Below are 14,106 nucleotides of genomic sequence, written 5' to 3' on the forward strand. Positions count from 1 at the left end.
GGATGGTGGAAGGTTGGCTTTGACTTGAATAGAGCAAAAGCAAAAGATATCTGAAAAGTGCATTTTCTTTGCGTATCAATATACCATCCTTTCTATCTATTTCATATGTGGTGATGTCTTTTTCACAAAAAAAAAAAAGAAGAAAAAGCAAAGGTATATGACTGGTGATGGTTGCAAAATCTAAGAAAAGCGTTATTCCTCAGTCATACGTAGTCCGCATGCTACCCGACGAGCCCTCAAACGTGTGTTTGAACATTTGGGTCCATGTAAGGTTACATTCCTATTTCCCTGCAAGTCATAAAGCATCAAAGGACGCTTTGGTTTTGATTTTTGACCAGACTTTTCTTCTTTCTTTATTTTTTTGGGTCAAATTTACCTGAGTTTTGGTCTGAATTGGAGTTTTCTTCTTTTTTTTTTTTGTGGTTTTCTTTTCATTCATAAGATTGTTTAGAGCAGTTAGACAAACCATTGACTCAACTGGGATGAAGCATTTTACCATCAAGATTTCTATGGTCTATTCTAGCTTTTTTAAATTCCCTTTGCAGTAGATGGAGGTGTTATCAACTGGTATTCATGTTTAGCTGAAAAAGGCCAAAAGAGCTATTGATGGGCAAATTCCATCTTAGGCTACGATGCAGCTATTACTTTTTTGTAAGCGTTAGCTGAACATTTATATTCTCCTTAATCATACCATGTCAGTTACCTTTTCCCCTGGAGTTGGTGCAAAAAATGTGGATTTCCTATGAGACATTTTTAAACACGAGGAAATCTTGCAAAGGAAAAAATTGACACAGAAAACTGAAATTTCTTGTGGTTCTTGGAAGTCTTTCGAATTAGCTTTTCACTTTTGGACACTATGAAAATTGGAACCACTGTGGATGATAGTCCTGAGTGGCCCTTTAGATGTACATATATCCATGGTAAAATGCCCGCTGGAAACCAACCATTGGATTTGGTATCTGGGATTTAGAGTAACATCTTTCTTCACACTGCTTTCCAGAAAATAGATTTCAGGTCCCCTAGGTTCAAATGTCCACCAAAAAAAAAAAAAAAAAAAACCAAAATCATGCTCTTTATGGAGACCCAAGATAATAAGAATAAATCTATGTTTCTGACAAAGTCCTCCAGGTAGCTGCTTTATGGGGAAAAGCTCGAGCTTCTGATCAGTTCAATGGGCAAAAATGCAGTAAAATCAAGTCTGTAACTCGCAAGAACGTAGCAAAATCTAGCCTAGGATAGAAATACAGTAAGATAGAAGACATGAATACAGTTACACATTTTGAAGCACTTTTTTGTGTGGTTGTTTTGTGGTTTTCTGGGAGGGGAAGGGTGGGGGGAGGGAGGAGGACGTCGGGAGCTTGCCAACATTTCAAGCATTACAACAATGTTATAAGTCAAAAAATCCCTGCTAAATATCCAAATATTGCCTCAATATTTGCCTCTCCAGGAAGTGATTGTTAACACCATCCAGTAGAGGAAGATATTTTAAACTCTTAAATGTTCTTGAAACTCTGCACGTGTTACACTTAGAGAAAGTTGTGGTTCCTCATAAAATCCCAACGACCAAAAACTATATCCAAATGCTTCCAAAGGCTTCTTCAAGTGCTCTTTTCTTGCTCAAGTCTAGACTCCAACCTCCTGCCCTTGCAGCTTTTTCTCCTCGCAATTTTATTTTTTCTTCGTCTTCATCATGCATGAATATATCAGGACCAGACCCAAGTGGGACGGGTTGGGGTGCCATGCCTGTTGGGCGTGGCTGGGGAATTGTTCCTCCGGCAATGGCTGGGGCATATTGGCCTTGTGCACCAGTACTTGTACCTGCTTGAGAGCTTTGGCTCATGAGCTGCATCATTGAAGACGCAAAAGCTAGTCAACAACACAGCAAGCATGAGAAAATAATGGGGTTACAAATAATAAACTAAAACAGGACTGCTCCTTGTCCAATATAGAAAGCAGCAAATCATTCATGAATCCTTAAAGACAGTACAAAGAAGGCATTGAAACACAGAAAGTAACTCAGAAATCATATCCTGCATTAAATAAACCAATTTCTTTTGATGAACGTGGTAGTTTCGTCAGCTTGAACAAGACTTCTCATATGTACAGTACATAAAGAAAGGCCTCCAAGGTATTTGGCAAAGGAAAGCTTATTGTCATGGCCATAAGTTTCTTTAGAAGTAGAATAAGTCATGCTGATTGCAAATCAACTGGCTAAACTTGAGTTATAATAGCCTGGTTGTATTCATAAAAAAAAAAACTAAATTTCAACATGTAAGTTGAATTCTCCTGATAGCACAATGTGGTGTGACCAAAGCAACACTGACCCAAGCAAGTAATAAGGGCGTTCATGGATATGTGGATGCACTAATTTTGGCATAATTTAGTTGGCACTAGTGCTGCATTTTGAATGAAGAGGCTTCATGGCTGCAGACTAATGAAATGAGATGAAAGCATATCATACAAGTTAAATACCCGAACATGCAATCTAAGTAACGGAATAGCTATAGATCTTTCAGGTAGTGTTGTGCACAATGTGGCACTCTCATTTCACAAGTTCTTTGTTCATCTCTTCCACATTTTTCACCCATCAATACTGTTTATCTCTGTCCATCTAACTACAGAGAGTTTGCTTTCAACTTGACTTACTCAGCACATCAATCATCACCTCACAAATACTATAATAAATCTTTCTTCTCATTCATTTTTCAAGAATTTCTTTCTTATGAGCTAGCCTTTAACTTTTGTTCCTGGTAGAATCAAACCTAACTAGGTTAATAGTGCATTATCTATCTTAGAAGTGTAAGATAGACCAAGAAGTCCATATTACACGAATATTACCCCAAAAGTTCAAAATGTTGGGACATATTGGAGAAAACATGCACATGCATGCACAAAGAGTACACATAAACCAGAACCATGATGTGTCATGCCCTAAACATGAACTGAATGTCTACTTGGTAGTTGGTTGATAGCATACACAATAGATATAAAACATGACAGAAGCTAATAAATCGGGGATGTGACAATAGGTACAAGTAATGGAAACCCGCAAATGAAGTATCATAAGTAGTTCATACATTCATGTTTTTAACTAGAGTTCCCCCAACATAAACCAATTCTACTTTGACTTTGTTGGTTTCAGCACAAAAAATTTTCTAGAAAAAGTTTTCCAAGTTTTCTAGTGTTCAATTACATTTTCATCTAGGAAAAAATTTTAGAAATGTAAATCTTTTACTGATCTCCGTAAAACAACTTCTCACAAGAATCTGCTGAGGAGGTTTTCCAAGCTATTTACAATTGGCCTTGTACAACTGTCCATGCATATTCAAACTAGAAATATAGGAAGGCTGACTAGCACTTTCCAGTTTCCAAAATGTAATAAAGCCTTCAAGTCTTTCACTAAAATAACAACCAGTAACTACCTCACCTGAGGCCTCTCCTCCTCTTTGCTATTCTTACTCCCCCTCCCACAAATGCAGGCAGATCTAAATGTAATATCAAGATGGTCCTTAATTGATGTTTTAGTAATCCGGGTAAACTATAAAGGAGCCTTCACTTTAATCTTTTTTTTTTTGGGCGAACTGATTGTTACCTTCAAAAAGTTTTTAATTTGGATATTATCTTGAATTTAAATGTAAAAGATGGTGCCATGGTTGATTGTGGTCGTGGTGGCAGTGGAGGTGAAGGGTGCTGCAATTGGGGAAGGTGGGAGGGAGGAGTGGGAGCAGGAGTATTCGGTGGGTAGTACCAATCACCTAAAATATAGGGGGAAAACCAAATATTTTCTTTTAAAAAATGGCTTCAATGAAAAATATTTCCAGAAAACACTTCACATTGAACCAAACGTTGATTTTCCTCTTTTTTTCTTTGTGCATTTATCTATTTGCCCCCACATCACTTTCTTTTTCCCCTTATCTATCTCTTTTCTCTGCTGCTTTCTGTTGCCAATGCTGCTTTAATTATCACCTCTCTCTTTCTTACTCACTTTCACTCACTGTATGTTGAGTGTGTGTCTCCATCCCACTACATCATTGCAATTCTAAATCTGCAACTGTCAGCATCCCACCATGTCATGCCTACATAGAGGGCAAGCCACCACACATAGCAACAGAACGAAGCTTTACCTCGTAGCACATTGACACATCAATCACAACACTATGTATCAGGAAATACAACTTGAATCTCCTATAGTCCATAGTATACCAGGCCTGGGTAAGATAAAAATCAATTAGCACTAATCTACTGTGCACCTCTGGCATCAACATCTCATATAACCCCAAATTTCAGAAAACTTAATCTTAAAAGCTACCAGGACTACTGGTAGTAGTAGAACAGTCTTAATATATCTTGGCAAACCAACAATTCCAGAAAGAATGAAGTTTCGGCATTAGTTCATTCTTCATTTAGTAGACTTGAGATAGATCTTTCCCTAGCTCAAAACCTACAAAACCAAGAACGGCCACTAACAAGTCACAACACGTCCATACATCCACTAACACAACTTTATGAATCTGAAAAATTCAACTTGCACCTACTTAGGTCCATACAGCATTGAGCCTGGGTAAAGATTAAGGATGATTGGTACCTTCTATCATGCATTTTTTGCATAACCATCTTACATAGCCCCAAATTTCAGAAAACTCAGGCTCAAAGGCAACCAGGACCACAAGTAGAACAAGTCTTTTTATGGGTTGGAAACTTAACAAAAAAAAAAAAAGAAACAGCGGAGCTCAGCATTGAGGTCTTTCTCCATCTAGATTATTTAACATAAAGCATTCACAAGCTGGATCACTGCAAAAATTTTGGTAGACCATGTCTAGAAGCCCAGCACATTACAGTAGTTCTCTGTAATGCAATTGACCCTCTTAACCTGCTTGTACGCGTCTTTTCCCTTCAAAATCATTGCAAAGTGGTTAAGCAGAATGAAGGAGCAGAACGATGCATTACTGACTGTTCTTCATTTTTCAAGACTAAGAGTAAGGCTTCACGTGCAGCTAATGATTTAACAGCCTCCTCTACCAATGGAAGCATCAGATAAGCTCTTGATGTCCCTATCAAGTCCCAGCTCGTCCAGCATTTTTAAAATTTTTACTTTCACTACAAGAATCCACTTCTATCACCTTTACGCAGCCCAACAGAAAGTCATTTGGCATAAACAAATAAACTTTGAAACACGAGAAAAGAAGGGGGGGCTACAAGAAAGCACTTCTCTGGAGGGTGAAGGAAAAGAAGATGCCAGGTTGTATAAGGACAGTTCTACATATACAAACAACCACAAGGCATTTTGAAACGCATAGCTGAAAAGACTATTCTTCATTCACTTGTTCTTCCTTGTCCTTTTTCTTAGTCAGTGTTTCCATTCTACCTTTTCTATCAACAAATAAAAGAAATTGTGGGTTAATCTATCTTGCAATATGGTGTTTGGTTATGGTGAAAACATAAGAACTCTATGACCATTAAACGCTACCATTTGCTGTTGGTTCAAGAGTTAATGAATGAGTTAGATTCAGCAATGCAGTTGAGGAAAACCTTTGATAGTATCCTTCATTAAAGGAAAATTTACTTTGGCTCCAATGGATAAGGAGTCCCCAATAAGTCCAGTCAGTTTTTCATTAGCCAATGAAAGGTCACAATGGATAGCAATTGTCTCCAAAGTGTGAAATTCCACACGTCAAATGCTGTGCCTTATTTTTTGAGGAGATTACAAAGGGCTCGTCTTTACAATTTGCAGAAGATTAAAAAATATCATATAAATGAAGGTATCCCATCAAAGGTAAGCATCCTCGTTTTAGGAGTGAATCATTATAAGGAGAAACATACCATCAGAATAGGATATATGAGTGCTTCTACTACGCAAAACTCTGGTTGACAGATAAACACAAAAGAGGAAGGACAACTCAGGACCAACCAACTTAATTTTCACTTTAAAAAGTGAAGGCATTTCAATTTGAATTTACAGAAGAAGAGCAACAAATTGATCATCAGTCAAGACAAAGAGCACCCCCCCCCCCCCCCCCCCCCCCCAAAAAAACAAAAAAAAAAGGAGGGGAAGAAAAACTAGCTTAAGAGAACTAAATGGCATGCCCAACAAGAAAAAAAACAACCAATTACTCAGATCACAGCTACTGACTAACTGTAGAAGGTACAAAACAAGGTATTAAGCTTATCTTTGAAAGAAACTATAAAAAATGCAACGAGTTTGAAACTCAATGAAGCTAAAATAAGCGATCAGCAGCTGATGAAGGATGAGAAAATAGAAGAACACGTTCTATTGCACATAATTCTCCAATTACTACATAGTGTAGAAAAAAAAAAACCTACAATAGATCTTAGCCAATAGAAAACTCACCGTATCATTGTCAGCTTGCCCATTCTGCCCCTTGCTTGCTGTGAGAGCTGCAGCATACTCTTCAGCCTACTAGAGCAAAGAGTCACAAAAGAGAGAACATATATTACTAATTGGTGATACATTAGAAGAAATATATCTACCAACCTTACGAGCTTGAGCAATCATGATCTGTTCAGCATTTTCTCTCTGATATTGAGCAATCTTTGCTTCAATAGCAGGAACATCTATTCCTTCAATTAAATTAACTACTGCAAGATAGAAGAGAAAAATCTTGACTACAATAGACAACAGGTTCAACTAAGAAATAGAAATAAAAGAAAAAAAACTCCTTTTGTGCTTGATAGGCCACTTGAATTTAACTTACACATATCCTCCACTTCTTCTAAATAATCATTATACTCCCTGAAAGAAGGAAAATCTTCTTCTCTTTTGTTAAATCTGAGATGTTATAAGACAAAAAATCTAATCAATAAGGGATAAAAATGATAATTAAAACAAGTAACCAACAAAGCAACATCAAACTGAAAGGAATGAAAATCCATAATAATAACGCTCAGTTATTCGAGAACAAAATCTCCATTCTATAGTATTATTAACATCCATTTACTTACTTCTCTCTCTCTCTCTCTAAACTAGGCCGTAATGCCAATTGTTCTTTAGATACACAAACAGAAAGGAATAAAATATATTTTGGATACACAAAAAAGTAGGAATGTACATCACTTGAAAAGCTTGTGCCTCAAAATTGAAATCTCAACCAAATATAGCGAAGAAAAAAGAGCCCCTCTTCCTCTACCCGTAAAACTGCTTAACATAAAGCTAACATTTTCTCACAATTCTAATGATTTTTCCCTTCAATTCAAGTCTGCTTAACCAAAGAAAAACCAAAAAGTTACTACAAAGAGGGGAAAAAAATCGAAAAAGAAAAACAACACTCCAAGAAGGGCAGGTCATTCCAATTAACTTCACTAAAACATCAAAAGTTTCTTGCTTTTGTAGAAACTTTAACAAAGTGAAAACTGAATAATTTGAATCAATTTGCAAGATGCCAATGCAAATTCTTTATCTACTTATTATTCAATATTCACCATTAATTCAAAATCTTTCTGCAAAAACTCATTTAAAGTATTATAACAAAAGACACAAGAAACAATTAGACTAACAATTTAAGTAAATAAAATAATAACATAAGATCAACAAATTGAACTGAAGAAAAGAACCCAATTAACATTCTTAGGAAGAGATGATAACTCGAACATAATTACATAGAAGAATAAATAAATAGACAGAAGACGGGGTTTTAAAGCGTACATTCCGGCAATACGTCTTCTGATAGCCATCTCCTTAGCAAAGGGATTGGTTCCCGAAGCCACCACCATTATTAATTCACTACTAGTCTCTTTTCTTCACTCCTTTTTGGGGGGATTTTCTTTATCTTTCTTCCTGGGTTCAAGATGGAAATTTTACTGGAGTGTACATGATGATTGAAGGGGTTACTAGGCGGCACAAAGCGGTCGCGGAGGGGTATCGGAGTTGCTGCTAGGCTTATGATTGTGGTGGCTATTTGAGGACGAAGGATTGGAATTCTTTCCAGGTTGAGGAATAGGGATCGAGTAAGGATTTGTGGACTGAGCAGTCTGTTGGGGGAATGAAGTGCAACCTAAAGGTGGATGAAGGTTCTACAGGTTCATAAGAAGAAGGTGGCGTTTGGTTCAAATTCTGGAATCGGAATCGAATTAAGGATCATAGACTCAGGTGGCGTTTGGTTCGCACATCGGAATCGGATTCGGATTCGGAATCGGATATTCTGGGTTTGGAATGAGGTCATTCATTCCAATATATTTGTTTGGTTCAAGTACCTGGAATGTGTATCATTACTATAATTGATGTTTGGTTCGTCGACTCTTTCGGAATGGAATATAATAAATATATTATAAATCACATCATAAATGATAATTATTGGCTCTTTGTAAATGAGATATAAGAAATTTTCACTAATTAAATATATTAGTATAAAGGTATTAGTAAATATATTAGTATAAATGTATTAGTAAATTTAGATAATAATATTATCATTATAAGTTTGTAACTAATTAAATTAAATATTATATATATAATTAAATATAATTATATAATTATATAATATATACAAATATTTTATATAAATATAATATATATTACATATTAAATATAGTTATTATTATATATTATTATATTTAAAATAATTATTATTATAATTATATAACTTATTAATATTACATACATGTATATATTATAATTATATGCACATATAATATACATTTATAAATATACATATATATTATAAATATAATATTAATAAATTTATAATATATATTATATAAGTATAATTATATTTAACTAAATAATTATAATATATAATTATATAATACAATAACATCATTATTATAAGTTTGTAACTAATTAAATTAAATATTATATATATAATTAATTATAATTATACAAACGCTATAAAATAAATACATAATTATAATTATATAATATATAAATATTAATTGTACTCATATTTTATATAAGTATAATGCATATTAATATTAGATATAGTAATTATTATATATTATTGTATTTAAAATAATAAATATAAATATAAATATAATTATATAATTTATTAATATTATATACATGTGTATATTATAATCATATGCACATATAATATGCATTTATAAATATACATATATATTATAAATATATTATTACATAATATTAATAAATTTATAATATATATTATATAAATATAATTATATTTAGCTAAATAATTATAATATATATTTATATAATGTACTAATATTATAATATATTATATATATGTATATATTATAATATATAATATATATAATATATATAAATATTAATTATATCATTGTATAATTATAATATGTAATTGGATTTGTTTCTTGGAATCAAACTTGGGAATCGGACAAAACCCACCAAAATACTTGGGAATGGAGAAACACCAAATTTTTAGAAATCATTCCAAGATTTCAATTCCCATTCCAGTGAACCAAACACCATTTATGGGGTTCATTCCATTCTCCGAATCCGATACCCTCTTACCAAACGCCCCCTCAATATGAATATTGATATTGGTCATGGAATGCTGTGTTGTTTAGTTTGGAAGTCTGATGCGTTTTATTCCATTAAAGACTTATGCTGCATTTCACAGAATTGAAATCTGAAAATTAAAGTCTCAAATTTAAAATCAAAATTCGTTAAATTATAAATTTATCAATAAAACTGTTAAAGGGGTCGGATCAACTTGACCTCGGTCCACTCGACCCACTTGATTCGAGAAAAATCTAATGAACTTAACTTTTCATTAAACTGGGTTGAGTTGGAGACTAAATATTAGGTCTGAATTAAATCTGAGTCAAGATTGGGCCTTATTAAGCTCAAACATGATATAAGTTTGGTCCTTTAAGTTGCATCTATGTATATTATTGTATATAATATATTCATATTTTGATATATATATATAATACTAATACTAATACTAATACTTATGAGTTATGTGCCAAAATATTAATATATATAAGAAATATTATATATATAAACTTATGTCAACAGATTCAGAAGGACAAATCTTAGTACGAGCAAATTGAGGACTTAGAAGATATATTGACGGTTCATCATATTTTATTATTATTTTTCATGTACTTTGAACTAATTGGATATATTATTGATGAAAAATTCTTGTTTTATATACTTTTTAATGAACCATTACTAGTTCGTGTATAGTTTTAATGTTGTGATTTTGTGGATGTTAAATTAACTTTATAACTTAATAATTATAGTAATTATATTAAAACAATTAAGGAGCAATAAGTAAGTTTGGGCTAAATCCAAATTAGGCTCACAGTCCAAGTATTTTGTGAGTCAAGTATGAGTTTCACATTTATCAGCTCGAAACTCATAGCCTGAATTGCAAAAGTGGCACCAACTATATGAGTCGAGTTTGGATTTGTTAAAACTTGGGTGAAATGGTTTGATTGATAGGCCTAATTGTTAATATTAAATTTGATACATTTGAGTATATATCACATTAAATAATAAGCGAATACCGTATTACTTATTTTTTAAAGTAAGTTTTCTTAGAAAATTCAGTGTTACTTACTTAATTCATATATTTTATTTTTGGTTATCAAACGCGTTTGAATAGATTAAGAACTGAATCAATTAACGTCATCCCATGAGTTTCTCTCTGTGGGGTCCTTCCTGCGTTTGCAAGCCTTAGTCTTTCCTAGGGTTTTGAGTCCTCTCAAAATCCAGTGAAAGTTTAGTTTTCTATCGTGTGATTTCTTTCTTTTCTCTATCCCATGCCGCTCCCATACTTCTCTTCTTGTGGACTGTTTCCCTTTTTTCGGTTTTGGTCTCTGTCTTCTCTATTCTATAGTATTTTATTTCCTTACTAACTTTTCCTTTTGCAGTGTAGTCTCATAGTTCAGAGCATTTCTTCATCTTTGTTATTCCTTGGCTTAGTGCGTTCGTGCGATTCATAATCCCTTGATGGCTGAGGAATTGGAACAATTGTGCGCTAACTTGTCTATCGGGGAAGGCGAATCAAATCGGGTTGTGCTTCCTTCCTTATCACAATCTGCCATGCAACGTAAGGGCTCTCTATGCCTTCTTGGTAAGATTATTTCCATGAAGCCCATTAACATGGAAGTCCTGGCAACTACTTTAAAAGGAGTTTGGAGCCCTCCGCATGGTATGTCGCATACCATAGTTGGTGAGAATATTGCTCTCTTTCGATTTTTTCACCCAGTAGATAAAACCCGAGTGTTGCATGGTTCACCATGGTCGTTTGATCAAAAATTGCTTGTCCTCTCTAAATACAAAGGAGATGTTCCTGTTCCACAAATTCCATTCTCTCATTGTTGTTTATGGGTCCGGGTTTTCAACGTCCCTCTGGACCTGATGCCCATTGAATCTGCAAAAGTAATTGGTGACTGCCTGGGCTCTTTTGTGGAAGTAGATACTGATGTAGATGGCTTGCTATGGGGTAAATATATGCGCATCCGAGTCTCCTTGGATATCTATCAACCACTGAGGCGAATGATGCTGATCTCACATGGAGGGAAAGAGTTTAAGCTTCTCTTGCAGTATGAAAGACTCCTAAACATCTGTTTCTATTGTGGCCACTTTGGTCATGGAGATCGCGACTGCGAAGAGCACCTTTCAGATCCTGCTGCTGATAAAAAGGAACTTCCATTCAAAGCTTGGGTCAAGTTCAACAATGGTGTTCCCTCGTTTTCTCATGCGAAGATGACGGAGAGGTTTTCTAGCAAAGGAGGAATTAACATAGCGAAAGGAGATGTCTAGCAGGAAATTTGTGAGATTCAAAATTCAAAGTCTATTGATAAGGGTGCGAATGCTCAAGTTGTGCATAATTCTTGTATAGAGGATGAGGCATTATCGTTGTCTATGGAACGGGAACCAAACATCTTAGGCGGGGATAAGGATTTGGCTATAAAAAAATCTCTTCAATCATCTCCTAATCATGACGGGAATGAATTAGGCGCTGTTATTAATACAGATAAGGACACGATCTCAAATTCTGACTTTGTTAAAGATAAATGATAGAACCTTACTTTGGAAACACTTGAGGATACTTCAAATACTATGCTCATCGATGATGGGCCTAGTAATGGTTCTCTTTAGCAAATTCCAGTTGTAGATTCCACAGAAACTCATTTAAATAGCCAGTTTCTTGTTCCAGTCCCTTTGAAAGTTGATAGCTCAAAGCGCCAAACGTGGAAGCGAAGACAAGCATCTGCACCTCACTTAACTCCTTCGAGGCTAAGACCAGTACCTCTGGGAAAAGAAAATCACTCTCATTGATAGTCTCTACTTCGGTTTCAAAAAAACACAAATTGTGTGACGAAACTAATCCTAATGTTGTAGCTCCTTTCGTCTCTAACCCCAAGGCCACTTCTCAAGAACTAATTCTTATGGACAGCACTACAACGGCGGAGATGGGTTCCACCAGCCAGTCCCGTCGAGACCAATGAATCTCATCGGCTGGAACTGCCGAAGGCTTGGCAACCCTCGGATGGTTCGTGAAGTTTGTGATATAGCCAGACAAAAAGCTCTCAAAATTTTATTTCTACGTGAAACTAAATGCAGTAGTAGTATAGTTGATCAGCTAAAGTCGAAAACAAATTTCTTTGGTATCTCTGTTAATGCTATTGGTCGCTCTGGTGGGCTTGCCCTTCTTTGGGCTAAAGATATTGATATCTCCATCTTAAGTTTTTTCCATTGATTCATTGACGCGATTGTTCGATTTAATCCTCATATGGAGCCTTGGCGAATAACTGGTGTATATGGTGAACCAAACACCTCTCTTCGATGAGATGCATGGGCCAAGTTTAGAACCTTAAAACGTCACTCACAGCTACCTTGGCTTTGTTTGGGGGATTTTAATGAAATATTGGATCAAGATGAGTTTGAAGGCAGTGGTTCTTGGCCATAATGGCAATTTGACCAGTTTTGAGAGGCACTTGCCCATTGTGAACTCTCGGATCTTGGCTTTGAAGAATATAGGTATACCTGGCTCCAAAATATCATTTCTCCTCTCGCAGTTAAAGCCCGCCTTGATCGAGCTTGTGTGAATCTTGCTTGGAGCTCACTGTTTCCATGGTCTTCTGTGCAACATTTGTTTTCTCATGTTTCTGATCATAGACCTATCATGGTGGTAGCAAAAGATAGACCCTCTGAGTTTCCTCACACAAGAAGAAGACGGCCTTTTTGTTTCGAATTCATATGGTTAAAATCTGATGATTGTGCTCGAGTAGTCCAACATGAATGGAATTCTAGTAAGGATGTTCTTCAAAATCTTAACGACTGTAAGCTGGGCTTGATGAACTGGAGTAAAGCATCTTTTGGTAATTTCAAAAAAGAATAGAAGTGACTCAAGGAACGGATTGATATTCTTCAGCAAGGTCCTATATTTGATGCCTCAAAGGCTGAAGTTGGGAGTCTTATGTAAAAACTTGATGAGCTTCAAGATATAGAATATGTGAAATGGAAACAACGGGCTAAGCAGCATTGGTATAAATTTGGAGATAGGAACACCTCCTTCTTCCATACTTGCGTGTCCAAGAGACGTGAAATCAACACAATCTAAGGTCTTCATAATTCTGACGGCTTATGGTGTGAAGATCCAAAGGACATAAAGGCTATCATTCTTGATCATTTTGGCAAACTTTTTGCCCATTCAAATTAATCAGAGAGGGACTTACAAGTTGTCTTAGAATGTATTCGAGCCAAGGTAACCTCAGAGATGAACGAACGCCTTCTTGAGACTTTCACGGCAAAAGAGGTAACTAAAGCACTTTCTCAAATGCATCCTTACAAATCTCTTGGCCCTGATGGTTTTAGTCCTATCTTTTTTCTAAAATTCTGGAATATTGTAGGCCCTGATATTACTAGTTTTGTCTTATTATTTTTAAATAATGGTGTCTTTGATAGTCAAATTAATTTTACGCACATCGTATTAATTTCTTAATGTAGGAATCCTAGCCAACTTTCCCAATTTAGGCAATCAGCCTTTGCAATGTTGTTTATAAGCTTTCCTCTAAAGTGCTTGCAAATAGGATTAGGTCTTTACTACCAAGCATTATTTCGTCATCCCAGTCTGCTTTCATTCCAGGATGGTTAATCACTGATAATGTCTTAGTTTCGTATGAATTGCATCATTTCATTAAATCAAAACACCGGGG

General features: G+C 35.1%; 2 protein-coding genes across 2 annotated transcripts; one reads left to right on the forward strand and one right to left on the reverse strand.

Annotated features, from left to right (window-relative positions):
- Positions 1–1,216: 1,216 nt before the first annotated feature.
- Positions 1,217–8,048, reverse strand: LOC140015390 (uncharacterized). Its single transcript, XM_072067906.1, has 5 exons — positions 7,661–8,048; positions 6,714–6,787; positions 6,494–6,597; positions 6,350–6,415; positions 1,217–1,843 (listed from the first exon to the last, which is right to left on the reverse strand). The coding sequence occupies exons 1-5, from the start codon at positions 7,726–7,728 to the stop codon at positions 1,571–1,573; spliced, it is 585 nt and encodes a 194-aa protein (XP_071924007.1). The 5' UTR covers positions 7,729–8,048; the 3' UTR covers positions 1,217–1,570.
- Positions 8,049–10,891: 2,843 nt separating this feature from the next.
- Positions 10,892–11,707, forward strand: LOC140015105 (uncharacterized protein At4g02000-like). The gene has a single exon (XM_072066989.1). The coding sequence runs from the start codon at positions 10,892–10,894 to the stop codon at positions 11,705–11,707; it is 816 nt and encodes a 271-aa protein (XP_071923090.1).
- Positions 11,708–14,106: the final 2,399 nt, after the last annotated feature.

The sequence above is a fragment of the Coffea arabica genome, chromosome 10e (genome assembly GCF_036785885.1).
Source record: "Coffea arabica cultivar ET-39 chromosome 10e, Coffea Arabica ET-39 HiFi, whole genome shotgun sequence".
NCBI lineage: Eukaryota > Viridiplantae > Streptophyta > Magnoliopsida > Gentianales > Rubiaceae > Coffea > Coffea arabica.

What these genes read in the sequence shown, in the direction of transcription:
- LOC140015390 (XM_072067906.1), bottom strand. Translation starts at nt 7,728, where the DNA reads ATGGTGGTGGCTTCGGGAACCAATCCCTTTGCTAAGGAGATGGCTATC. An exon ending in AGAAGAAGTGGAGGATATGT is followed by an intron (nt 6,598 to 6,713) that starts GTAAGTTAAATT and finishes TCTATCTTGCAG; the next exon opens with TAGTTAATTTAATTGAAGGA. An exon ending in GGCAAGCTGACAATGATACG is followed by an intron (nt 1,844 to 6,349) that starts GTGAGTTTTCTA and finishes TCAATGATGCAG; the next exon opens with CTCATGAGCCAAAGCTCTCA.
- LOC140015105 (XM_072066989.1), top strand. Translation starts at nt 10,892, where the DNA reads ATGGCTGAGGAATTGGAACAATTGTGCGCTAACTTGTCTATCGGGGAA.